At 42.7% G+C, this 26,930-nt stretch overlaps 1 protein-coding gene across 1 annotated transcript in view; it reads left to right on the top strand.

Annotated features, from left to right (window-relative positions):
* LOC137266284 (uncharacterized) overlaps window positions 1-26,930 on the top strand; it is a 65,797-nt gene that overhangs the window by 16,077 nt on the left and 22,790 nt on the right. The window contains exons 10-23 of the mRNA XM_067801772.1: window positions 216-458; window positions 2,152-2,288; window positions 2,972-3,325; window positions 4,397-4,636; window positions 4,860-5,162; window positions 11,938-12,175; window positions 12,809-12,891; window positions 13,514-13,729; window positions 14,047-14,145; window positions 14,491-14,679; window positions 19,796-20,090; window positions 22,293-22,429; window positions 24,618-24,971; window positions 26,419-26,658. Coding sequence (XP_067657873.1) covers window positions 216-458; window positions 2,152-2,288; window positions 2,972-3,325; window positions 4,397-4,636; window positions 4,860-5,162; window positions 11,938-12,175; window positions 12,809-12,891; window positions 13,514-13,729; window positions 14,047-14,145; window positions 14,491-14,679; window positions 19,796-20,090; window positions 22,293-22,429; window positions 24,618-24,971; window positions 26,419-26,658 — 3,128 coding nt within the window. The remainder of the gene's footprint in view (window positions 1-215; window positions 459-2,151; window positions 2,289-2,971; window positions 3,326-4,396; window positions 4,637-4,859; window positions 5,163-11,937; window positions 12,176-12,808; window positions 12,892-13,513; window positions 13,730-14,046; window positions 14,146-14,490; window positions 14,680-19,795; window positions 20,091-22,292; window positions 22,430-24,617; window positions 24,972-26,418; window positions 26,659-26,930) is intronic.

The following is a 26,930-nucleotide window of genomic DNA, read 5'->3' as shown; positions in this document are numbered from 1 at the left end:
TGACAAGCAGTATTTATGGTTTAACTGTTTATGAGCAGCAAAACAGTAACTGTGTGCCGTACATTCACGTAATACGTGTCAGTGGCATGGCTGCCATGGAAAACCGACCCAAAGTTGTACAAACATTAAACATAGTCACACCCCCTACAGAAGTCTGTTTTTCTTTCTTTCTTTCTGAATCTAAAGCATTTTCATTGTTTTTAACCGTGTTTCAGCAAGTTTTCAGACAATGTCCTCCGCCATTTTCTTACTGGTCCTCGCGGGGCTGGCGGTGTCCGTCATGGCGGACTACACCGGGAAGGTGCTGCTTGTCTCCATGGACGGCTTCCGGTACGACTACCTGGACATGGTGGACACCCCCAACTTTGACGACTTCGCCAGGCACGGTGTCAAGTTGCCCTACATGAACAACAGCTTCACAACGTTGACATTTCCAAACCATTACACCATGGTGACAGGTGAGTAAAAATGTTATCCGATGTATTCTTTTTGGGCTCTCGTCAACAATTTTTGGACTAATCCCAGGTTCAGAGACCAGGGCGGCGATCCACAAAGCCTTTGTAGCGTTACGACATCCGTAAGCCTATGATAACGTAAAGACTTACGACAACGCTTTGTGGATCGGCACCCGGTGACAGAGGCTTTCAAGGAACGTGATCATGTGAATTTTCGCCATCCTTCACATTTTCGTTCAGGTCAAATTATATGAAGATTGATTTAAGACTTGTCTGATAAATACAAAATTGTATTTAACTTTTGAAATTTAACAGGCACAATAAATCTTCGAATAGCTATGGTACTGTCGGAGATAGGAAAAATAGGATTTTTCAGATATCTGCAATTTATGCAGTTGATATGCGAGGGTGTGGAATATCTGTTAAACTAACTGACTAAACAGTTCCAGTGGTAGGGAGATAGGGAACTTGACAAAAAGGACTGAGGAGAGAACTGTGCAGAAATGACCAAGGTGTATTTTTTCGAAGCCCAAAGCGACTTATTTGGAACAAACTATGGCATTATGCAAATTAGTGTGCGATGATGTCATATTACAAAGGGCACTTTTTAAATGTCCAATTTTGAAATTAGACTTAGCTTCATTTTAAACGCTAGGTGACGGGAAAAATAATAACCTTCATGCTGAAGGTTTGTGGATGTAACGACCTTGGAGTCTCATTATCGCTATGAAACGAAACCGGTTGGAGGGGTCGTCTCAAAAACAAAATCAGGACGGGTGAAGCAGACTATGTTTGGGGTCAGGTTGGGGGAACAGTGATAACTGAGATATGGTAAACCAATAGGGGAATTAAAGTTGAGAAGTACACGACACGTCCTAACATATAAAACACTATTTAGTGCTGTGGATCTTCGGCTAGTCATGCCCCCTCTACACGACCATGCTTTTCCATGGGTAGCAGGTATCATACTCTTTTACATATCTTAACATCAACGTCATGAAAGAAAGGTACGTCAGATGTTAGTATATGAGACATCTTCAACACACATGAAAAAGCACAAACTATCTTTGAGATGACCCCTTGTACCAGTAGACAGCGCATGCTTTTCATGCCAGGTGAGTCGAAAGTCCGTCGTCATACTTGGATGAGCGACCAAACTACCATCTGCAGTCTGACCTATTGTTTGCAGGAGCTATTCGTACTTTTCACGATTTACTCGCAATAAGTTTTGGACGATATTAAGAATAAACATACACTGAATGCCCAACTAGGCCAAAGTGAGATATTTCCATATATGCTGTTTGTAATTGTGTAAAATGTAAGAACAGAGTAACAACTGAAAAAAAGACTTCTTTTTTGTTGTTGTTTGTTTGTTTTTTTGTTTATGTTTTTGGGGTTTTTTTCACTACTTCCCGAGTGTACTTTAGTTTTAGTGTTGGCGGCTTTCAGTTGGTTTAGAAAAATAAATTGCACGTGATAAGTATGATTTTTTTACCCCAGTTTACTTTAACATATTATGTGAACTTTTACATGTGCATTCTAGTATGTGTGGGTATGATCGCATGTCAGGACCAAAAGTTTTGAAATTGACCTTGGATTCTGGTAGTGTTAATATAGTGTTTACGTTTGCAGGTCTCCTTTACGTTCGTATGAAATCTACCATTCAGACGCTATCGTACGCTATCTGTTTCTGCAGGTCTTTGGGAGGAGAGTCATGGAATTATTGGCAACCACATGTACGACCCCGTCTTCAAAGCCTCATTCGGCATGGGCACCACGGATTCTCGGTGGTGGGAGGGCGGAGAGCCACTGTGGGTCACGGCCAAGAAACAGGTATACTAAACGTTAAGAAATACAACATATTCGACATTGAACGCCTCCCTCGTTCTCAGCTAGCACGACTGCAGCGTTTAATAACAAGCTTTCATATAACTTTATTGTTAAAACTTCATTTAATTTAGAAATATGTTGATGGAAAAAGGGATCGCATGAAAGGACAAGTGTTCGTTTATTTTTCCCAAGGTTCCAAGTTTTTTTCCCTCAGTATAATTTATGCAAGAGGTATGGTTGCGTGTGCAGGATACATCGAGGTGAGGTTGGTCTCTCAGGTCAAGAGGGAAACAACCGTCTGGTTTTAATGAATATACTGCATTAAACATTGTCATTTCAACAATTTCAACTCCTGATATCTGCCTCGATGAAGTTACAAGAGAAAAGGCGATGAGTTACCAGCGGTGAAAACGTTTGCCTGTCTTGCCGGAAGTTCGATTCCTCATACAGATACAAACTGATGAATGAAGTTGATCACCTTGGCCTGGTTCCTTCATGAAGGTGAAACTGACAAAATGACAAAATCACTTTGAAGTATCCCGGTGGCAAAAACACTTACTCGTCACGCCGAAGGCCCGGTCCAAGTCCATTGGAGAGGCTCATTTCATTGTCCTCGGTCATTACTGGACTTTTGCTCATATACACCTGACACCAAGTGACACCACTCATTATTATTGTTCTTCCAGGGTCTGAAGACGGGCACCTACTACTGGCCTGGCAGCGAGGTTGAGATTCGAGGTGTTCGCCCCGACATTTGGTTCAAATACAGTGACAAAACACCCTATAAAGAAAGAGTAGATGCAGTCACTGACTGGTTCAAGAACAAAGATGTCAAAATGGCTACCCTGTATTTTCCGGAACCCGACCATACTGGGCACGGTTACGGTCCAGACTCCCAGCAAGTTAAGGACAAGGTCAAGTACATGGATGCTATCCTTGGTTACCTCATGGAAAAGATGAAGGATAATGACCTTGAAAACGAAGTCAATGTTATCGTTACCAGTGACCATGGCATGGTTGACGTTGACAATATCAATAAAGTAAGTTTATGTGTCTTACAACATGGTATCGGGGTATAGTTTAAGAATGACACGTTTCACCATATGTTTGCAATCGAAGTTTAGCATATTTCCATGCATCTTCTTGAAGTCAAAGGCATTGCATCGTGATATATTCGTAATATTCACTCCCTGGGTTAATCATAAGAAGCGTTTCTGGGTGCAGCAGTGGGGGTTCGAATCCAAGACCAGCTCTTCAACTGTACCGTTGCGTTTTGGGTAAAGCCAAATTGGTGAACGAAGTTTGTTACTTGGGATTTCACTCATAAACATGAAACTGACATGTAACATTGCTTAAACACTCTAAAACGTGACACTGTATATAATTGTCCAACATATGTAGCCAATACTTTGTACAATACAGAAACATGTGACAATCAACAGTACATTTTCAGGGAAAATGTCATTTCTACAACGTCTAAATTATATATTTTTCATTCTTGTACTGCATTTCTTTTTCCACCATAGACTTTAGTGCATGGCCGAAAACGTGCCGTAAAATCCTTTTCGAAACTCTTAACAACAATTCTGGCAATAATCAAGTAAGACTTACATATTTACTGCAAGAGAAAATATTGTTTAACCCGCTGATCATGGATATTTTCACCATTTCCTTGAACTGAAATCAGCTGTAAATACAACCAGGAACACCAACTGGAATAAGTACCACGGGGGGTCTACAAATGCCCAATGGTCTCCTTCACGTTTTGGAATCAAGTTCAGTAATTCAGTAATATCAACAACAACTGACGGTTAAACTATCCCACACTACGGACGTCCATCTCTTCCCACGGAGGTTCAGTACACTTTGTCAGTCAACATTAGCAACACAATCTGGTTTACTGAGAAAACGATATGTGAAGAGATAGATTTGCCTATGGATAACTATCTATGTTATCTTTCAGGGCAGAACATTTGAGTAAGAAGTAGGCCTCCAAACTGACATCAAACGTAGCATATTCGTTGTTGATCTGTTTCTCAATACAAAATAATCAGAATAATTTTGGACTGAAACATGAATCCGGCTATTTTGAAAGTGCTGTCTTTTTACAGGTGGTAGATATAACCGACCATGTAAACATGACCCTGATTGACAGTGTCCCGATATACGGTCCTGTGATGCACATTCTACCGAAAGATGGACAGGATGACAACATCATGGCAGATCTGGTGGGCGTCTCCAATATTACAGCTTATAAGAAGGAGGACATCCCCGAACATTTCCATTACAGGAACAACAGACGGATCATGCCAATCATCATCATAGCAGATGAAGGATGGCAGCTGACCACTGTAAGTTTGGGATGACCGAAGTCATTTGCATTATACCAGTGGTCATGACAAGTACAGGTAAAATATATGGTTAGTGCAAAGCTCCGACAAAGCTCACAGACTCTCTCTCACTCTTTCTCTCCGTGCATACAGTGGCAACACACAACTCAAACTGTTTCAGGTCGTGTGAGAACATGGCTGCAAAAAAGATATCGTTTCCAACATGCATGTGATGTCTTTGCAGAAAAAAGACAAAGTGGCACGCAGCACCCTAAAAGCCACCCATGGCTACGACAACAGACTGATGTCAATGAAGCCGATCTTCCTGGCGAAAGGACCCAACTTCAAGGTCAACTTCACGTCAGATCCCATCAAGAATGTCGACATCTACCCTCTTGTATGTAAACTGCTCAAAATAAAACCAGCGCCGAACAACGGGAGTCTTGCACGAGTCAATGGCTTCATCCAAGACAGTCCTCCAATTTCCGGGTCCCCAGTCAATACACCAGTATTGCTTCCTGAATGTTTGTTTGCATTCACAGTCGTCGTCAGCTACATATTGTAGACATTACGCTTTCTTGGAACAATTTCACCAAGATTCGATCACACTTAATTGTAATCCACGTTATTAACCGATAATAATTGCCAAATCTTAGAGTGGATTTCAGAGGATTAAAATATGTATGTAGATTTACCGGGTCAAAGTCTTCACTCTTGAATATCCAAACTACCAGCCTTCTAGTACCGAATTTCCTGTGCTCCGGTTGTGACGTCACTTCCGCTGATCATTATGACTTGGACAATCGTCATGATTCATTGTTTTGTTTCATATGTACGTCAGTTTGTGAAACTAATATAGATTAAAATGAAATAATTTTTATCAGTCACATTGTAATGTGTTATATGTGATTCTCGTGAAGCCGGAAATTGATGAAACGCTGCAGTTTGTTCGGCTTGACCTGATCAAGTGAATACTGCATTGCGTGACTGTGCCAGTCTGGTTGGGTCTATTACTGTGACAGGGTACGCCTTTGTCAGGTGATTGTAAACATGTCCGGACAGCTGACACAAGATCACCGTTTGATATTTCAGTGTCGAGAAATCGTCAGAAATGTCCTAACTTTAACAATAAGCTACAGATAGTTTAATGTTTTCTATTCGGGCTTTTAGGCAGCTAGCAGCAGCAGTGCATTGGGTTCTGAAAGTAGCTGATTTTACACTGTAAAATAAACCAGATACCTTAATACAATTAAAACATGAAATGATTGGATTTTTTTCCAGAAGAGTTGTTTTCCGAGACAACTTCTGTAACGAATCCATGTATGCATGTTTCGCACGAACGCGACAATAACAACATCCCCTGCTCCCCTATTTTATGAAATTAGCTCGACCAGCCTTTTGTGCCATTTGACCTCCCGAGTAGCTTAGATCAAGCTAAACAACCTGTAGTGATGCATTTGTTCACGGTCGATATAGCACACGTCATATCCATGAGTATCTCACACGAGAACTATTACATCAGATTTGTGTGTTACGTGAAAGGTAGTGAAGAATGATATGTTTTGGACAAACTCGAATGTTCAAGTGTATACTTTCCTTTACCGTGAGTATATATCAAATGGCATTTTCAGGCCAAACGTTTAAGAGTATCTACATATTTAGACACATCAAGTAGACACATCTATTTGTAGACATAAGAGGTAGTCTCCGAGAACAGGTGCTGGATTTATGAAAGTCAGGATGGATATGGTTTTGCCCCGCCGTTAACAATATTCCAGTTATATCACGGCGGTGACACCTTAAATGGACTTCACACATTGTGCGTAAGTGGGGAATCGAACCCAGGTCTTCGGCGTGACGAGTCAACGCTTTAACCACAAGGCCACTCCGCCGCCTGATATCGCAAGTACCGCAATACTTTGTTTGATGCACTACGGTTCACGATAGTGCACTGTTTAAGTGTCAACATGCGTTTCTTGTCTATGCAACAGTTGTAGTCAACAGTCTAATGTCCACCATTATTGTATGTGAAACTAGGAGACGTAAATACGTGAGACTTACATGAAGGTCTGACTTCAGTAGAGTCCCTTTGTAAAGTTTTCACGTTTTTTTCTTCATAAACGTATTGTTTACCGCAACTTAAAATCAACTTGAGGAAATAACTGTGTCTGGCAATGCTGGTTTATTGTTCATAGATATTTTATGTGACACAAAGATAACAATAATCACACGCAAACTGCAGCGCAAATGGGGTTGCGCAGCATAGAGAATATGACAAGTCTTCTTATATGCGAGTTAATCGAGCAAAGGTTGGCAACGTACTTCAGTCGCTTCGGATCGCAAAATATTTTTATAGCACATTGTATGGCATATAAAGGCCAGTTAGCCAAACTGGCACGATGTCAGTTTGGCACGATGTGTAAAAAGTAGACAACGGTACAGTTACTTTTTCACTCGTTCCAGCGGATACTCGAGTAACTGAGGCATATGACTGATTTGGTTCTGGGGTCTGAACAGCAAGGTTTTTTTGCATTAAAAAAGCTAATATTTCTGTTGAATTTAATTTTATTTATCTCCATTTGTTGTTTCCATAACGGACAGTCTTTAGGAAAAGATGAATGAGTGCCAGAGCAGTTTGTGCATTTTTATCTAGTTACTATCACAATCTTCAGTCACATGAGTTTTTTCACCGCAGTGAGCGCATGTTATGTGCAGCTATTGACACCATGTCCATACTTTTGATATTTAAAACATCTCAGGGGGTCTGGAATATAAATGTCAGCGTTGATACTGCAATATCCTGCTTCAATTGATGTTGGAGCAGTTGGAGAAGAAAAATGGAATAAGTAGGTATTTGTCGGTCTACTCACTTTCAGATTTTTTCCGGGTCATAAATCGTTTCACAAAAGTTACTCCTTGGTCCTTCATTTCCGAGACAATGTCCAGTTCATTCATATCGGCAAACAATTGGTCCCGGTCTCGCACGATGCCTTTACTTAAGTTCAAAGTTCTATGCGGAGTAACAGATACCGGTATTCCAACGAATAGCTCAGTCAAATTTGTTGCCTGTTGTTTTCTACTACACTCTGTGAGGAGAGAGCCTGTACGTAACCGTTTTATGTTACAACCTTCACCAGCAATACCATGTACACCTTTTGATACCGCAAAAGGATTGAGTTTAGAGGTGATTTGTCAAGTGTCTCGATAACTAGAAATCGTGGCTAATATCCATTTGAGTTTGAAGGTTGTCGATCATCATCATCACTGTCCAGGTGACGCTTGTTTCGTTTTAGGGGAGTTTTGTACTCCATAGTAAGTGTATAAGTTTCATCATCCGAGCTCCCCACCCACCACGGAGTATCACAAGGACAATGCTAGAAACAAGCGGATCTCCAGCTTGCAGCACCAAGGATACCCGGATGATATAATCCAGTAGAAAAATTAAATTAAAAATTAAAAATTAAAAATTATATCAAATTAAAAGATTAATGATTCCACCAGAATGGCCCATGAACCTTCTGGCATACAACTCTAGGCAAAAACAGACTTTAACTTATGCATTGAAATTCGGAGTCGAAAAAAATCGCCAAGGCTTTTAAAACATATCATATGATAATTTTCAAAATTTGGTGCAACAGTACAATATGTAGCACAGGGTTTGGCGTGACCAGCCGATTGATTGAATCAGGCCCATACAATCACCCTTCTAGGTGAAGTTAGGACCGAAGTGGTGTGTTGGGCAACAGGATCACCTAGTCCTTGTTCCAGTGCCCTCAACCACCAGGACCCTCTCCTCCACCGACACAGGGGCGCAACCCACGGCCAACAGGTTGTCCAATTTGGTCGCCTCTTACAACCAGCAATGGGGTGCTGTGGACACATTCTATCCCGGGTCCACACAGGAGAAGAGCGCTTAGCCTTACCCAGCACCCACCACGAGGAGGTGGCTCTTCACGGGTGCCTCATGTCAAAATAAAATATCGCCATCAAAGGTACACTCCCATTTCCTCACTTGATTGTGCTCTCAGATTTCCTACTTCAGGTTTAATAATTACTCACGAGAAATATTTTTTATTCAACATTTTAAGTGCCACATGTGGTATTCAGATCATTCTTCGCCTCAGTTACCCGCTATCAGTTTCCGGTTTAGTGGAGTGACGGAACAAGAATAAGCAAAACTTAAAAAGAAATACCATATTTCCCAATTTAATCATGAACCTGTTGGAGTTTATTTGTCTCATGTGACGTCGCTATCGCCAGCATTTATTCTACATAAAAGCACTTCTGGCGTGATGGGCGAACAAAGCATGGGAGGTAACTGTAAGCTTGCCATATGGAATAATGCCCTTCTGTTCCTTCACTCCGTTGAACCGGAAGCTTGCAGAGGGAATAGCTTTAACAGACTCTCGGAACCGTCAGCATTCAAAGCCTTGCTCAGGGATTAGCATTAACAACAGTAACATGCTCCTGACTTGGGAATGATTCACAACAAGTATGGCATAATCACCACCCCATATACAAAGCAAGACAAACAAGGGATAGGCTGTGCTGTAAAATGGCAGTTTATTAAACTGAACTGGGTTATCACACTTACAGATATCCCTGCTGTGACCTAACCATGTCATTTCACAATATACTTTTCTGTTCTGTGTGAATACCACGGTTGCCATAATTTAGACTGCGTACTTTTTGTTGTTGCTAGCAGCGCCTCAGCTGGTACTAGTTTTGGTGCTCCTGGTAGACAGACAGACAGACAGACAGACACAAACACACACACACACACACACACACACACACACACACACAGCTCCATATTTTTCACAATAGGTCGAAGGGTGCAACACGAAACGCAACACTTCCTGGGGCATAGCAACGTTCCGTTCCAAACTCACCTGCCTTGTCAAGTGATAATTCATCAGTTGAACGCTTGTCTAGACTGCATTTGTCTTTCGGGTTCCCCATAGCTGAAAGCAATCAGGGAAATTGAACTCGCTCTGCAGTCACTGAAAAAGGCTGACCCTCGACATTACAGACGTATTGAGTACGTGGGTGCTTTGCTTCAAATGATGGGCACACAAGTTCACCAAAAAGGGGAAATGTTCACGGTTGAACAATCGCATTGTCGTCTTTGTCATTAATTGCGTTCAATCACAGCGCATTTGTTGACACGAGGGAGCGTTCACGTGACACCACCCCTTGCAGCCGTAACCGCTCGATGTGCCTTGTACGGAATTGCACAAGTCGTCGGGTTTTATCTTTGGGAATTCTTCGCCATTCCTCCTGCAACGCGTTCTCAATTTTTGAGGATGATGGCGACGTTTCCGGAAGCGTCGATCAATTTCGCTGACATAGATGTTCGATCGATTTCAGATCAGGCGAGTTGGAAGGCCCGTGAAGGTCACTGACGTTTGCATTGGCGAGACAGACACCTGTCACACGAGCTGTGGGTGTTCCAGCGTTGTCGTGTTGAAACAGCTCCCTCTGGTGATAAAAAGGGTATACAGTCACAGGGTCATGCAGTCATATGCTGACAGATTGCCTTGATCAACCCGTGTAGTAAATGGTCCCCCACACCATGACACTGTCACAACTAAACATGTGACAGTTCGGTGCAATACTTTCGTGTCGACGTCGTTGCAGACGGAAACGCGATTCATCACTGCAGACGTGTCGCCAGTTCCATGCCCGTATCTTGTTGCACCACTTGACACCTTGTTGGTGGTGTAATCGTATCAGAATAGCTCCAACTTTAGGTCTATATATGAATACCCCCTACTCTCGGACGATTTCTGATAGTTTGGTTGGAAGTTCATCGAAGACCAGGCACTAGTCCTGCAGTGTCCGTTGCTGTAGTAACTTGGTGACGATAGTGAAACACCCAGATGTATCATTCCTGAGCATGAGTGGTCACTGTTGGTCGTCCATTTCTGTGATGATCATGGTCTGAGTTTAAATCTTTAAAAGATATACATTCATTTATAAAACTAATAACTGGCACAAAACGGAGTCCTATAGACAGGTGGTGAGACTACTATTTATACAGATAAATGAGTGAGTGATTAAGTTTGGTGTTAGCAATATTCCAGCAGTATCACAGCAGTAGACACTAAAAATTAGCTTCGGTGTGAAGAGCGAACGCTTTAACCAATAGACTACCCCAATACTCCCTCGGGGCGGCGAGACATATTGAAAACCCCTGGAGGCTGAAAACGGCTAAAGGGATGCTATTCCGAAAGTCAACCGAAGACCGCCCTAACTGAGTTAAAGTTTTGGTCATGTTGTAAGCGTCGATCCAACTTATCCCAGATATTGTCTTCGCAGGAGAGGACATGAAGAGAAGACCGGCCAGCAACGCTTTGTTTTCTCAAAAATAGTTTGCTTCAACGCAAATATCACCTGGCTAATATCTTCTCTCTGCATTTGGACATAATCTCGAACGATGTCCCGATAACGTTCGACTTTCAAACTGCCATCAGTGGACGAGCTGCATCCTGCAGTCCACTCAACTTCAAGACGGTTCCTCTTCCAAAGGGGCGGTGGGGTAGCCTAGTGGTTAAAGCGTTCGCTCGTCACGCCGAAGACCCGGGTTCGATTCCCCACATGGGTACAATGTGTGAAGCCCATTTTCTGGTGTCCCGTGATATTGCTGGAATATTGCTAAAAGCGGCGTAAAACTAAACTCACTCACTCACTCCTCTTCCAAACCATACATATAGGCGTTAGTGAAGCAGGCAGTGAGAGCAATATACCGTCTGAGTTTTACCTCCTGAACCTCAGATGTTTTATATACCAAGCTCGGTAGTCTGACGTGGAAGAAACATTGAGCGTGTCGATGGATATCTGACCAAATTGTGTGCTCCTGCAGCCTGTTGTATATAGCTCTGTGTCTGCTTGGATTCAAGCCAACAATTGATGTGACAGTTTGGTATCGATTTCATAGACTAGACGCTCCGCCCAAATAAAGATTTGCTGTTGACATGACGCCACACGTTGACAAGCGGGCAAGTTCCAAGTGTCTTCCTCTTGTAGATAACGTCTCGAAAGAGAATAAATCATTCTTCGACGAACATTAACTGTCTGGTAACTTCGTTCTAGTCATTCCCGTCTGCAACAAACACCGATGACAAGAAGTATTTACGGTTAAACTAAAGTTGTTTATGAGCAGCAAAACAGCAGCTGAATGTTATACACGCTCAAGCAATACGTGTGATTATAAGTGGCACGGCTGCCGTAGAAAACAGACCCAAAGTTGTACACACATCAGAGTCACACTCCCTACAAGTGTCTGTTTTTCCTTCTTTCTGAGTCTAAAGCATTTTCAGTGTTATTTTGACAAAATGTCCTCCGCCATTTTCTTCCTGGTCCTCGCCGTCCTGGTGGTGTCCGTCATGGCGGACTACACCGGGAGGGTCCTGCTCATCTCCATGGACGGCTTTCGGTACCTGAACGTGGTGGACACCCCCAACTTTGACGACTTCGCCAAGCACGGTGTCAAGCTGCCCTACATGAACAACAGCTTCACGACGTTGACATTTCCAAACCATTACACCACAGCGACAGGTGAGTAAAAATCTTATCAGATGTGCTCTTGTTGAGCCTCTTGTCAACATCTTTTGGACTAATAGCAGGTTAAGAGACCAGGGCGCCGATACACATTACCTTCGTAGCGCTAAAAGGACCAGTGACAGAGGCTTTCAAGAAACGTGATCAATTTTCGCCCCCCAAAACACATTTGTGTTAGGCGAGGAAGGATAAGTACAATCACTGGATCATATACCTAACTCCACTTAATTTTCTGATCCGCTCAGGAAAAAAAAAACATCATCAGAAATTGTCAAGGCCAAAAAACACCCAGTCTTGATTATCTGTCCTTCATAAAGGTCAAAATATGGTAAACATTGGTTTAAGACATGTCGAAATCAGTTCGTAAAAATATAGTGTACGTAAGTATGGTTCTTTTACCGCAATGTACTTAACGCCTTCGCTGCACGTGAATATACATTTTTTGTTATTATCTTAAGCACGTGCTTTACATGTGCATTTTGGTATGTATGGGTATGATCGCATGTCAGGACCAAACGAATTAACCTTGGATTCAGGTGGCGTTAATATAATGTTCACGTTTGCAAGTCTCCTTAACGTTCGTATGGAATTTTCCACTAAGACGCTGTCGTACGCTATCTGTTTCTGCAGGTCTCTGGCCAGAGAGTCATGGAATTATTGACAACAACATGTACGACCCTGTGTCCAAATCTAAGCACCACAGAGTCTCTGTGGTGGGACGGGGGAGAGCCACTGCTGGTCACGGCCAAGAAACAGGTATACTAAAAGTTAGGAAATACAATACATTCTACACTAAACACGAGACACTGACATACACGTGACACCTCGTTGTCAGCTGGAATGAGTACAGCGTTTAACAACACACTTTACAGTTAAATAAAAGGATTGGAAATAATTTACGTAAGAGTTGTGGTTGAATGTAGGATAGATCAAAGTGAGGCTGGTCTCTCAGGTTCAAGAGGAAACAGCCGACTCATTATAATGAATATAGTCATTTGCTGCATTCAGCATTGTCATTTCAACCATTCACAACTCCTGATATCTGCCTAGATGAAGTTACAAGAGAAAAGGAAGTCAAGTGCCCAGTGGTGTAAGCGTTTGACTGTCACGCCGGAAGTCGCGGTTCATCTCATGCAGATACAAACTGGTGAATGAAGTTGATCACTTTGTGCCGGGTTCCATGAAGTATTCCAGTAGCAAAACGTTCGTCGCGCGGAAGGCCCGGGTTTTAGTCCTGATAAGGTACTGTTTGTCAATTGTCCCCTGTCATTGCTGACATACGCGTGACACCACGTGGCACCATACTAACGCAGTATTTTTATGTTCAACTTCCAGGGTCTGAAGACGGGCATCTACTACTGGCCAGAGAATGAAATTCGAGGTGTTCCCCCCGATTACTGGTTCAAAGACATTATGGTATACAAAATACCCTATAAAGAACGAGTGGATACAGTCATGGACTGGTCCAAGAACAAAGATGTCAAAATCGCCACCCTGTACTTCGCAGAATCCGATCATTATGGTCCAGACTCCCAGCAAGGACAAGGTCAAGTACATGGATGGTATCCTTGGTTACCTCATGGAAAAGATGAAGGATAATGACCTTCATTCGAAGGTTCAGTACAGCTTGTCAGTCGACATTACCAATACACTCTGGTTTACTGAGAAAACGATGTGAAGAGAAAGATTTGCTTATGGATAACCATGTCATCTTTTGGGCAGAACATGGCAGTAAGAAGTAGGAATGCAAACTGATACCAAACGTAGTATATTCCTTGTTGACCTATTTCTCAATATATGCGAGTCAGAATATTTGCTAGGAACTGAAACGTGAATTCGGCTATTATGAAAGTGCTGTCTTTTTACAGGTGGTCAACATGACCTTGATTGACAGTGTCGTAACAAACAGTCCTGTGATGCACATTCTACCGAAAGAAGGACGGGATGACAACATCTTGAAAGATCTGGTGAGCGTCTCCAACATCACAGCCTATAAAAAGGAGGACATCCCCGAACATTTCCATTACAGAAACAACGGACGGATCTTGCCTATCATGATCATAGCAGATGAAGGGTGGTAGCTGACCATGGTAAGTCATTGGCATTGTATCTGGGGAGATACCCGTTTTGTGCTCTTGGTGACAAAATGAGGTCAAGGTCATGATAAGTGCACATAGTGCCAACATACAACCCAAAGTGCTCCACATGTTCAGGTATATGTCCCCTCAGTGCATTCATGTCGCATGTTAACATAGTTCCCAAAAGGACAACGATTCCCGCTATACATTAAAATTGAATGGGGTCTTTTTCAGAATAAAAGTGAAGTGAAACGCAGCACTTTAAAAACGACCTATGGCTACGACAACAGATTGATGTCAATGAGACCCATATTCGTGGTGAAAGGACCTAATTCTAAGGTCAACTTCACGTCAGGTCCGATCCAGAATGTCGACATCTACCCTCTTGTGTGTAAACTGATCAACATTCAACCAGCGCCGAAAGTCTGGCCCGAGTGAATGCCTTCATCCAAGATACTCCTCCTACTTCCGGGTCTTAAGTCAATAAGTCAGTACACTAGTACTGAGTACTGAGTCGTATAATCACAGTCGTAATCAACAACATATTGTAGCAAGGAATGAAGCCGTAATCGGTACTGCGGCCAAATAATCATATCAACATTGTCGCTTCTGAAGCTGTGAAATAAAACAATAAAACTCCCGCTCAGAATCTATATGCAACAACCCACACTTGTGAGAGGGCACTGGCGTGATCGATGGTGGTGAAGCTCAACGACTTGGTCCATGGATGCATCTTATCCCAGTGTTTTAGATCGATGATCGATATGTCAGTCACCGGATTGCTGGTCCTGATGAGTGTGACTTGAACAAATAAAAGCAGCATGGATACATGAAACTATTATGTCTTGTATCTCGGAGATCCGGGAAATGAACGCAGTAACTGTACATAGTCTCGAGAACATGCTGTATGGACACAACATATTCCAGCAGCTATAGCGACAATATACAACTTGTGCCAAACAATTTCTATTTTGCCAATATCTAAAGAATCATTCATTTCCGAAGTATAACATTCTTTCTCAATAGTCGCATGCTACAGGTTCTACAGGCACTGGTAAACACTGGCCATGGACAAAATCCGCAATGGCCAGTGCGTAGGTTTGGAGCGCTTACCTTGAAACATGACGTCTCCTGTTGGGCACTGTGATAAAAGTTCCTCCCAGTTAGGAAGCTGCCAGTGTTGGGTTTACAATAATCTAACAAAATATGGGAACGCGTTCGGATTTGAAATTATTTTCAACATTCTTCTGTTTCTATAAATAATGAACGATCAGGGTGCACATTACAGCCGGTAGCGAAGCATTACGATAAATGTTATGACTGTCAACCATCTGGAAAGACGATGGGGATCAAATTTGCAGGTGAGATGAAATGGGTGTGTATGTGCGGCTGCTTGTACTAGCCCAGATGTAAGCTGGCTTTATTCACTGCGATACAATACCGCAGTTACGCATAAATACTCCACTCAGACACGTCATACTGACTCCAGGCAGGCCATTAATCCCGAGCACCAGGCAGGGACCAACGAGAAGCGTATTTTAACGTCTTTTGGTATGACGCGGCCGGGAATAGAACCCGCGACATTCCGCTCTCCGGGGAGACGCCCTAGCCACTACACCACGGTAACGGTCCAGTTTCACGATATTTTATCCGTGAAATTAAATTAAGGTAAGTTTCATGAAGAAAGCCACTCGGAACTACATGGATAATACAACCGTCTCGATTATTCATAGAACACCGCAATGTAGTGTATTAATGAGTCAAATAATAAACAAACAAAATCTTGTATATAACCTGTTCAAGGTTCAACCAGTGCCCTATAATCTAAGTCTGGATCGTGTCAATGTCATCATCCGGGACTTTCCTTCAACTTCCGGTGTTCAAGTAGTGACGTCACATATGCTGTTTACATGGCTCCTAGTTTGCAGTAATACGGCTAGTTCTAGATGGTTTTATTTATGTTGTTTCATCAATACATATGTTCATTGTTTTGTAATAGCTTATAATAATATGTGCTTTGAACAGATACATCCGATCTTTCCTCTAATCCACTTCCCCGTGGATAATTGGAGAAAATAATCACGCTAATTAAAGATCGCACAAGCAGTTGCACGTACAATGTAGTTGGATTAACTTTTCCATATTCCATGAAATCAAGCAGATATTCAATATCATAAATAACGCGATGTTACCTTGTCTCTGTCTTGTCATCTTATCAACAGGTCAAGGGACAAGAAGCAGCCGAGAAACGTTGTATTATAAATAATAAAGGCGTTGTAAATTCATACTAAAACCGGGAGCTAACGGTACAAAAATAAAGGTCACTTATTTCGTTGCTTCTTTGTAAAAATAATCACTCATAAATGGATTTCATCTTCCATAGCCCCAGCCCATATAAATGCAACAAAAACAAATAGGCAAACACCCACATAAACCCGATGCCATAAGGCTATGCAGCTACAAATTTAATTTTTGATCTAAAACAGGTGTTTAGTGTGGTAGAAATTCAGGAATATAGGTATGGTATTGAAAAATCGAATAAGCATATCCGGGGCATTTTTGATCCATAATTATATCAAGCTTAATCCCCTGAAAATAGGATGTGTGGATATTACTCCAAAATATATATTGAATTAGCTGCAGTGAGCTCTGACATACAGAACCAACGAGGGGCTTGACTAGCTTCAGTTTCGACTATTGCATTTACAGAAATGGTCGGGCCGAGTAGGAGATGGACAATTGCCATGGGTATGTCCCAGTCATACAGAGCTAATGTAGTTCTTACAAGAAATAAACACATTTTACGAAAACTAACCTCCTAGTAATAAAAGCGGTGGCATTTCAGGAAATATATACGCTGTATATAGATTTGGGCAAGCAAAAGGTGTCCTCATTTGAAACACACTCTGCTGATCACAGGCGGCTGCTTCATAATAGTGATCTTTGGAAGCAATGCAGTTTACTACAGCAGTGTTCATCTAGTGAAGTCTGTCAATATTCTACAGCTGACGTTGCATTGTCGATGTTCATCAGGTGATGAAGATGGTGATTTACGTGAACCAATTCCATGATGCGGTACCTTTTGTCAATTCATTAACTCCTTTCATGAAGGACAACGTAGTCACCTGACATACTGAAAATGGGAAATGAATTAACAGGTTGTCTTTCAGCATCTGTACAGTCGAGGTCACCTACTACTGTCAATAGGTAGAGACGATTTCAAGGTTTTCCAATAAAATCTCATTCTAAAGCGTCTGTCAACGTATATACCAACTTTTGTGAGCGTATTGACTAGTAAAATGTAACTTGATAATTGACCCTCTGAGGTACCACGCATAGAGGCCAGATCATATTGATGGCATACATTTTATTGTGAGTAAAAGCACTTGGAATCATCTACAATCTAGGACTGGGACGGATCCAAATTTCAACTCGTATACCCCATCTCCTATTAGCCTACCCTACCCGGATACCCGATATGTTAGTTCCTGACATCAAATATATTCTTCAGCTCTGAGGCTAAAATTTGGAGTTTTTTATATTGTGATCCAAACCAAGGCCCCCTTTCACAAAACCCTCGTAAGCCGAAGGTCTCGTAACTTTTGTCGTAGCATTCCCATGTTACAGTATAGGAGGTACGAATGCTGCGAGAAAAGTTACCAAATCTTCTGCTTACGAGAGATATCGCTTGTGTGAGAAACTTTACCAGAATGTTTGGGCAATAAGCATACATGTATTATTGTCCGCAATAGTCGAAGCTAAGTCATTCTTGATTGGAAAAGATCACATCCCATTCGGTCGCCTGAGCTGTAACACATTTTCTTCATTTGGGGATCCTGCCTTCTAAACCAATACCGATCTGAAATGGACCGACCCGACAGCCTTTCACCGCAATAGGTACGGTACCGCGGTAAGAGAGTACCGGTTCCCTTTACCTTGAACCCACTCAGTGACCGTGGCTCCGGCAAAAATGAAGTTGGGGGGGCTGACTGGTGGTCATGTCTCTGAGATCGTGGGTTCGAAGTTATCTCATGATATGACAGAACATCGATTATTAATTTGGCTTATCCCAATGACAATAGTAGAACCTGCTTTAAAATGAGAAAGAGTGATCCCAAATATAACATATGTTACATTTCATTACTTTCTAAATGTCAGTGACCCGTGAAGGTCCGGGTTAGAATATTGGCCTTCTGTAACCCATGAGTGTCGTAAGAGGCGACTAACGGAATCGGGTGGTCGGGCTCGTTGACTTGGTTGACACATGACACATGTTCTCACTTGCGCAGATCGATACTCATGCTGCTGATCACTGGATTGTCTGGTCCAGACTGGATTATTTACAGACCGCCGACGTATAGCTGGAATATAGCTGACAGTCCGGTGACTGACACCGCTGGGGTAAGATAGTATGTGTTTATAAGATCATCGAGTCTGATCACCCCACCGTACAACATACAGGGATACAACACACTTGTGTGCGTAGGTACATAAGTGCGTGCGTGCGTGCGTGCGTCTCCATAGAACCACCAAACAACACATTGAAAAAACATCAGTAACTTTTACATCACGATGAGTTTAAGTGTAGGATAAAGCACGATTCCTAGGTTATGGTTGGAAAAGTAAGACCCGAGACCGGAGTGCGCTCACACGCGCACGCACGCACGCACGCACGCACGCAGGTACACAGACACAATGATGGATAATTAGATGATAATGTAATGAAGCTACGTAACAGTAATTGAAGCGCTAGTAAAATCAGTTCAGTTTAACGACAGTAGGCCCAACTTAAGTTAATGATCCAACCCCTGGATTGTTGTCGGTCCGGTTGCCGCGAGGTAGTGCGTCCGAGTAGTAGTCTGGAATCTTGCTAGAGAAAACATTTGGACATTAATATTGAACTTGGAACATTTACACCCACATAACATGTGAACTTCAATGTTGATGTAAGAGAAAAGTTAAAGCTGGGTAGAGGTCTTACTTACTGAAAGTAAAACCGGCGAATAGGTCTTTCTTACAGAAAGTAAACCCTGGTAGCAAACAAAACATTAAAAGCTGCAATTCTGGAAAAAGCAGCCATGTCTAACATAGTGACAATCACCCTGTTGGTTATATTAATGGAGAAAAGCCCGATGGAGACGTGAGACGTGAACTACTTTAGCAAAACCCATGAGCACCCGAACGAACCGGGATTTGAATCAGTAATAGTTTTCGGTCGTACCAAAGACTCACGACAGTGTTCATAGAAGCACGTCTCGCATGGTTTGTCCTTTTATTTCCCAGGCAATATGAGTTATCTCGGGAGAACCATTTTGAACATTTGTATTTATGCACAGCCACACGTACACATCACGAACCGCACTTTTATAACAAAAGGATAATGCACGTTCGCACAACCATCAAGCTGTCTTGTGTATGTTATAATGTTTCCACAAGTGTCCCTTCAGTTACCCAGATCATGAATACGGATATCCCCAGTATGTCATTCATCTGACATGCATATAGACATGTAGGCTTAGGGGACAACTGGCTGTAAATCATTCCCTACCGCACACCGGGCATTATAAAGGTAGTGGTTCACAAAACCTCATCCGCCGACATGTTGTCTGTCCACATCGTAGCTATCCTTAGTCTCCTGACAGAGTGGACAGCAGCTGATGATTTCAAGAACAAAGTGCTCCTCGTGTCCATGGATGGATTCCGGTGGGATTATCTCAACAACGCGTCGACGACTCCACATTTCCACAGATTCGGAGACGGGGGAGTACGGGCCACGTACATGAACGCCAGCTTTCCGACTCTTACCTTTCCTAATCATTATACCATCGTTACAGGTAAGGGACTGCTGACTGAGGGTGGGAGGGGGAGGGGAATTTAAGCGGCTAGGGGAGGGACAGGGAGGGAGAGGTGGGGAGGATCTATTAAGATATACTACTGCATCTGAATATAAATTATCATGCCAGAAAAACTAATTCTTTCCAAAATGAAACGGTTCTTAATATATTATGGGAATCTGAGGCTGGTGGAAGGGAATATTATGCTGTTCGGGGCCTTTGATACAGACTATCAGATTTTGATAACCGCCCACAGTATATGTAACGCATCGCCATCCCTATTACTATTTACCTATGATATGTTCAATTTCATTAAGTATATTATTGCTGCATCATGTTTTTCTCTCCTATTGACTTCTTATAGTGGTGACACATTTGTCTATACTTTAATCACCTAACCCGTCCACCTTCAGTGTCACGACCCTCCCCATTTATGTACAAACATTAAACACTTGAAATGTCCCACTGCCAGAGGTGAAACCCCCCGACCGGGCTATATATATATTTTATAAAGTACATTTTTTTCTGAAATGACTGTATAGTGGGTTAAGGGGCGTCGCTCCTGTTGGACAGTGATGGTAAAGCCTTCCTATGTGCTTTGTTTGTCTGCTGGTGATCTGTTGCCCACCTTTATACTGGGTTGTATACTCGATTATTTACAGAACGCCACCAAATAGCTGGAATATCGCTGATAATCCGATGATTGACATCATGAGCATCGATCTACGCTATTGGGATAATTGGGATCATATTATATTTTTAAAAAATGTTATCTGTGATACTCTACTGCCCCTGCTGTAGTTTGTTTCATAGTAAGTACGTTTTATTGATGTATTATAATTATGTTTCAAGATATGCTTTAAATGCTGCCGATTTGAATGTTCATACTCACTCACCCGCCTTTAAGTACCGGGAGATTCTCGCAGGGGGTCTGGGTGTCACCATGTGTGTGTGTGACCGGGATGAGCTTTAGGACAAACAAACGAGTGTGGATATAGCCCACAACAGGTAAAGACAGACGGTGTGACCTAGATCTGTGCTGTGTGTTCAGGTGCACACGATTCGACCATCTCCGTCAGCTTCGACCCAACCTCCCCACCCCAATTAAAATTAATGTATAAAGCAGTGATCCGGCTGCTTGTATGTACAATTATGAATTATGCTTGCGTTAAATGTAGATAGGTTATTGATTGTGGCAAACATTTTGTTTCATTCAACTGTTTTGTCAACTACTGGTAACGTCCACAGATTGTATTCAAACAGGTCTTAACAGATCGTTTCATCCTCTTCAATAGGTACATTACAATAGATACAGGATGTCAACAGTCTAACTAGTTATCCGGAGTCAAGTTCCGAAAAGCAGAAAACATACGAATCCCACTGAATGCATCGACAAGTCACTCCCCTCTCCCTGCCTCAAAAATATCACGTGCTACACGACTGTGTGTTATGCACAAACCGTCATCAACGTCACATGAGTATCACGTGATACACTGGTGCCGCGTTAGATACACCAAGATGAATGAATGCCCAGAGACGTTATGAAAACTGTTAAATATAACATGTTATATAGTTACAGAGTAACCACAATGTCAAATACATAACGTATGCTCCCTTGTGGCACGATTGTGAGTAACACTTTGGTTCTCCAAGCAGTGGTACCATGACATGCCGCTCTGCGATGGTGACGATGATCATGATTGTCCGACATGGTATGCATTTCGCACAGATACATGTTCATCTGACGGGTAAAAGGAGGGAAAGGCCTAACACATTTGGTTGCCGCGATAAGCTTGAAAACTACTGCGGTGTGTAGCAATATTCATTCATTCGTTTATTGCCGCCCTCTAACATGGAGCAGGGCCGTGGGGTAGTCTAGTGGTTAGGGCGTTCGCTCGTCACGCCGAAGACCCGGGTTTGATTCCCCACATCGACAAAATGTGTGAAGCCCATTTCTGATGTCCATCACCGTGATATTGCCTAAGTCGGCGTAAAACTAAAGTCACTCACTAACAGGGAGCAGCTGAACCGTTGAGAGCAAAAGGCATTTTGTCAGTGTATGATAAATCCAAGACGTATCAGTGACGTTGATGCACTAAGTTATCGTCGCTCAGCAAGTAGTGATTTCAGTATCACCAATTCGACTACTTATATAAGCTATGGACATGTCTGTAAAGGGTATTACCTTGGTTTGCACGTCAGGTCTTTGGGAGGAGAGTCATGGAATTATTGGCAACCACATGTACGACCCCGTCTTCAATGCTACCTTCAGTTTCGGCACCACGGAGACTCGATGGTGGAACGGGGGAGAGCCTTTGTGGATCACGGCCAAGAAGCAGGTATACTCTTTATCAGTCTAGAATCCTGTCTTCCAATGCTTCGTCTATATTTTCTGTCAATCAACATAAAGCCAGGGTGGTAACAGAATATGAGTAAGGTCACACAGAAAAATTAATCGAAATTCTTTAGAATAGCTGATCTTTTATGGTATAGAATCGGGAGTTCAGTAACTTCTTCTAAATGAGTGAGTTGGTTTAGTTTTAAGGCGTTTATTGCAATATTCCAGTAACATTATTGCGGGGAACACCAGAAAGGGGCTTCGCTCATTGCACCCTTGTGGGGAATCGAACCCGGATCTTCGGCCTGACGAGTGAACGCCTTAACCACTGGGCTACCCGACCGTCCACCGCTATTAAGTAGTATAACTATAGCACAGGGTAGCGTTTCATGGTCGTACAGTCTAGGTAGGTAAACGCTGGATGGTAATAAGAGCATACCGTCATGAAGTTTGATCATGAAACCTTCGATAGAAACACGGTTGAACCAAAAGAATATCAACCACGTTGACGTTTTCTTAAGGTAAGTGTAAGTGTTAATGTAGCTACTATACTACCGACAGAAAATAAGGGAACCAAGAAATTGAATGTAGATGACTTTGACTGTGACAGGGTCCGTTATCGTGGCGTATCTACCAAAGGCAACATCCAATGACAATGGAATTTCGCATAATGCATGCCCAGCACGTGCTACACGTGCATACAGAAGTTAACTCCTGTAAATGTACTGGAGAAGTCGCAATCACTAATGCAATAGAGATTGACACTTACTGACAGAAATGCCTTCGAGGCAGTATCTCGGTGAAGCAACAAAATGGAGAATTGTGGGGATGATAGAAGGGGGACATCATTATGTGAAGTTGCCCGGCAGATGGGTAAATCAAAAAGTGTAATTTCACGCCTGTGGGATAAGTACCGTCAAACGGGTGGGGTTGCAACGAGATCTGGGCGTGGTAGACCAAAATCAACGACACCACGACAGGATCGTCTCATTACGTTAATTGCTCTACGCGATAGGTTTAAATCGGCCCATGCCATCAATAGAGAATTCCGGACACTCACTGGAAGACGCATTTCAACCTCAACCGTTAAAAACCGACTCTATCAAGCTCGTCTGAAAGCAAGACGGCCTTTTAAGGGTGTCACCTCACCATAAGCGCCAAAGATTGGCATGGGCTAGGCAGCATCAGGGACGGGCTATGCGCCACTGGCGTTACACCATGTTCTCTGATGAGTCAAGGTTTTGCTTACGATTCACAGATGGCAGAAAACGTTGTTGGCGTTGGAGAGGGGAGCGATATGCCAGAGCAGCAATTCTTGACCATGATCGATATGGAGAGGGTAGTCAGGGTTTGGGGTGGGATTACACATGACAGACGTAATTGGTCATCAGATTTAGTCATTATTAACGGAGCTATGACTGGTCAGCGATACGTTGACCAAATATTGCGTCCTGTTGTGGCTCCATTGGCTAGAGTTATAGGCTGAAATTTTGTATTCCAAGATGATAATGCCAGACCACATCGGGCCCGAATTGTCTCCGCTTATCTCCGACAAGAAGGTATCCAGACATTGGACTGGCCCTCTAAGTCCCCAGACCTGTCCCCAATTGAACATCTCTGGGACGTTCTTGGTAGAAGGGTGTACGCCAGGACCCGCCAACCTGGCCCAGCTTGGTGCAGCTCTCCAAGAGGAATGGCGGGCAATACCACGGGCAACCATCCGGAAATTGATTAACAGCATGCCATCAAGGTGCCGTGAATGTGTTGCCCAACATGGTGGACACACCAGATATTGAACTTGACGCCTAAAATTGATTTAGTGGATATTTAAAGCAGTTTCAAATTCGCTATTATTTCATTAGTTCCCTTATTTCTTGTCGGTAGTATATATGAAGCACAAAGTTTTTAGTTCGAATCCCAAATTGGTACTAATTACGAACCTTCATCTTTCCTGGTCACAAGCACGAGTGCCTTTTGCAAGTGTAGCAGGGCTTGGAGTCATCCCTCAGATGACATCCCTACCTTGTCATCTTGCCCAAGGTGTTAAAGCTATTGGTCATGTATACAAGGCGTCCGACTTCAGATCAGAATGGCTGTGGTTCGTCTCTGACCGGCATGTATAGCGCACCTTGTCACAGCCAAAATATCTTACACAATGTTCATGATGCTTTTGTACTTTCACCTTTAAGGGTTTGAAGGCTGGGACATACTTTTGGCCTGGCAGCGAGGCTGAGATTCAAGGCGTGCGACCTGACTACTGGTACCCATATACGGACGACACGCCTTATAAGGAGCGGATTGACACCGTCGTTGACTGGTTTAAAAACCAAAATGTCCAACTTGCCACTCTTTATTACCCAGAACCTGATAAAACTGGACACGGCTTTGGGCCAGAATCACAAGAGGTCAGAGACAAGGTGATGTACATGGATGAAATCCTAGGGTACCTCGTGCAAAAGATGAAAGAGAATGATCTCGAAAATGAGGTCAATGTCATCGTCACCAGCGACCATGGAATGGTTGAAGTGGATAACGTCAATAAGGTAGGTCGCATGTGACCGTACACAGATCCTAAGTTTTATACGTAACTGATAACGATTTCAGCATATATGTATCGCCATCCAGGAGAGATCAGTGCTACCCTCTCATATGATCTACTCGAAAACCATGTTGATAATAAGTGATCATGCCAAACGGTTTTTAACGATTCAAAATAGTACCAGCAACTATAAATGATCGATACATCCAGAACCCCAAAGATGGACTTAACATTTATAGGCATCTCATCAGCATGTCAGTTGTTAAAACTGATTTGCATTGACTGGTTGTTGTTTTACTCCGCACTCAGCAATATTCTAGCTGTATGTCGACTGTCTGCAAAATAATCGAGTCTGGATAACATAATCCAGTGATCAAAAGCATGATCATCGATTTTGCAACTGGGATAAGATGATTATCCACGTCAGAGAGTCTGGCACCCGATCCCGTTAATCGCCCTGTAGGACAAGTTACTAGAGAATAATTCCAACTCGGGTCTTCACGGGTGAGATAACCTAAGTCTTGACATAACTGCAGTTGTACGTATGATGTGTTACGGGTTGGTATGTATATAGTATTCCATGTATGGTGAGGTAAACCTCCCTGAAACTGATGCAAAGCTTGATAAAATTTGAGCAAGTGCTACATTTTCTTTCAGCAAGACCTTACCCGGTGAATCTTTCCATGACTTGTTATATCCACTCTTTAGGACAATTTGTGAATATGTGGAAGACAGCAGAAATATCCTCTTGAAGCAAGCAATGGATTTACATGAATTTGTCTTGAAGTGGCGCTTACCTTTGTTGAATATGGTTTTACGCAGCTATTAACAACATTCTAACAATATCATGGCAGGGACTCCAGTAACGGTTTTGTACGGCAAGTGCATAGTACTGTTATGTCTCCAGCAGCTCTCTCCCCGCTGATTCAAATACACATAATCATTATCATATCATTATCAGTATCATTATTATACCTTAACAAGACTGAGTTTGCTTCAGTGGCATTGTGGATATTCTAAACCCGGTACAAGCGTTCACTCATCACGCCGAAGTATCGGGTTCGATTCCTTACATGGGTAGAAAGTGTGAAGCCCATTTCTGGTGTCCCACGCCATGATATTGCTATAATGGTGGTATATTGCGTAATAACCAACTAACTCAAGTCAGTACGTGTTATTGGTGTGTGTCGATGTCTGTTCCTATGTCCACCATACCTATCCTCTTGGGTTTTGTCAAAGTCATCATGTACCAAGCACGAGACACTGAGACATTTACCCTAACTACGAACCCACAAGGTAAATCTTGTTTGAACTATTACAATGAACACTGAACAGAACGCATGGCTTGTGTTCTGTCGGATAACATGTTTATCTAATCCAGTCATGTAGACACCATTGGCTGAAATATTTTCAAACATGATATTTGATGCGAGAAATGTATTATCTTTAAGGTTGTGGACATAACTGATTACGTGGACATGACAAAGGTCGATCGTATCCCGAGTTACGGTCCCTTGATGCACATTCTGCCAGTAGAAGGCCAGGTAGACGCCATTGTACAGAATCTGACTGGAGTGGAACATATCACAGTGTACAAGAAAGAGGACGTTCCAGAACGTCTCCATTACCAGGACAATAGAAGGATCATGCCCATCATTATCATAGCGGATGACGGATGGCAGTTGACCACTGTAAGTTACAGACTTGATGTAGATGGTTGTAGATGTCATCAAGGTAGGGGAGATAGCCACTGTATGCTTAAAGGTCATGAATGCAGATGGGTCATGCATGTCATGGAGGAAAGGGAGATAACTACTGTGTGTAGATGGGTCATGCACGTAGTATCCATCATAACAGGCCAGACTTGGAAAATGAGCAAGTCACTGATCAGAGGAGGTTGAACAATCACATCTTCCTGCCTGCTCCTCACCCCTAGCGCACAACGCCTTTGTAACACTTCCTA

This window comes from Haliotis asinina, chromosome 15, assembly GCF_037392515.1.
Source record: "Haliotis asinina isolate JCU_RB_2024 chromosome 15, JCU_Hal_asi_v2, whole genome shotgun sequence".
NCBI lineage: Eukaryota > Metazoa > Mollusca > Gastropoda > Lepetellida > Haliotidae > Haliotis > Haliotis asinina.
This window is presented reverse-complemented; position numbering and strand designations above follow the sequence as displayed.